At 37.1% G+C, this 1,289-nt stretch overlaps 1 protein-coding gene across 1 annotated transcript; it reads right to left on the reverse strand.

Moving 5' to 3' along the window:
• Positions 1-7: 7 nt before the first annotated feature.
• LOC107096695 (P2Y purinoceptor 1-like) lies at positions 8-566 on the reverse strand (the record flags this gene model as incomplete). The annotated part of the gene is made up of 1 exon (XM_015393458.1): positions 8-566. A coding segment is annotated over exon 1 (519 nt), but the record flags the coding sequence as incomplete, so codon positions are not given.
• Between the last annotated feature and the right edge of the window lie 723 nt (positions 567-1,289).

Consider the following 1,289-nt stretch of genomic DNA (forward strand, 5'->3'; position numbering starts at 1 on the left):
CCTTCATATAATCATTAGTGGTGGTGTCAAAACATTGATCGCTTCTATATCTTTTGGGGAAGAACATGTCGGGAAGGCTTTGAACACTCACCAGAATCCAAACAATGGCTGAGATACCAATGGAACGATTCGCCGTTAATCTCCCCTTTGATTTCATGGGATGGACGATTGCCAGGTATCTGTACACACTAATACAAGTGAGGAATCCAATGCTGCAATATAAATTCAGGTTGAAACAGAATCTTGTCAGTTTGCAGAGAGTTTCTCCAAAGATCCATTCGCTCCCTTTAAGGTAGTAGACGATCAGAAGAGGAAGATTGAGCAGGTACAAAATGTCTGCAAGTCCCAGGTTTAAAAGAAAGATGTTAATTTCCCCAAGATTCTTCCAGTTATGCAGCAAAGACTTCAATCCCCATCCGTTAGCTAGCAATCCAACAATTAACACCAAGATGTAAAGAGTAGGCAGTAAGGTATTTTCATACAGGTCCCTATCAAACTCTTGGCAGTTGTCTTCAGTTGTATTCATTTTGCCTTCGATAGTTCAGCCCTCGTTGTTCTTGACTGCTGTTCACATGTATGTAAGAGAAAAATAGCCTCCAACTAAACTTCCTTCCTCAAGCCCTGCCTCTTCACAGGCAGATTTGTGGACAAAGTGAAACACCCTGTTCCGTGAAGCTGTCCTGATTGCAGTGCTCGTTCAAACAGGTTTTATCACTTTAAAAGTAAAAGAGAAATTGAAACTACCAAAGGATAAACACAATAAAACAAAGATTATTTGTTCATTCTGCAGTAAAATAATTAACAAACTGAACTCATTCTTGTACACATAAAAGCATCCTGTGTAAAAACAAACTTTGTTAAACAGTGATCAAGTTTCTCTTGACTCTTGCGTTAGAATTCCTAGGTAATGAAGCTGAGACGCCCTCTTCACTTCCTGTTAGCAAGTCCCTGGAGGGTAATACAATTTACAGCAAGTAGTGGCAAGAATTACACATTCAGAAACCAGCAATTAGTGGAGATAAATGACAACATAGAAAGAAAAAAAACAAAACAAAACATTGAGTTAAAATAAAAAAGTTAATTCATGACCAACATTGAGTTAGGACATTTAATCTACAACTTGATTAAAAAACAGGTGACTTTAGAGATGAAGGAGCTCTTTATTTTGTTGTTGTTTTGTCATACATGCATCATTTAGCAAGTCTTACCTTGGCTTGTTTTAAAGGAAAAGTCCGGTCATATTAAGAATTCAAACTTCTGAAAGTACTTTAATAGTGTTTAATAATTTT

The sequence above is a fragment of the Cyprinodon variegatus genome, unplaced genomic scaffold, assembly GCF_000732505.1.
Source record: "Cyprinodon variegatus isolate N-32 unplaced genomic scaffold, C_variegatus-1.0 Scaffold642, whole genome shotgun sequence".
NCBI classification, from domain to species: domain Eukaryota; kingdom Metazoa; phylum Chordata; class Actinopteri; order Cyprinodontiformes; family Cyprinodontidae; genus Cyprinodon; species Cyprinodon variegatus.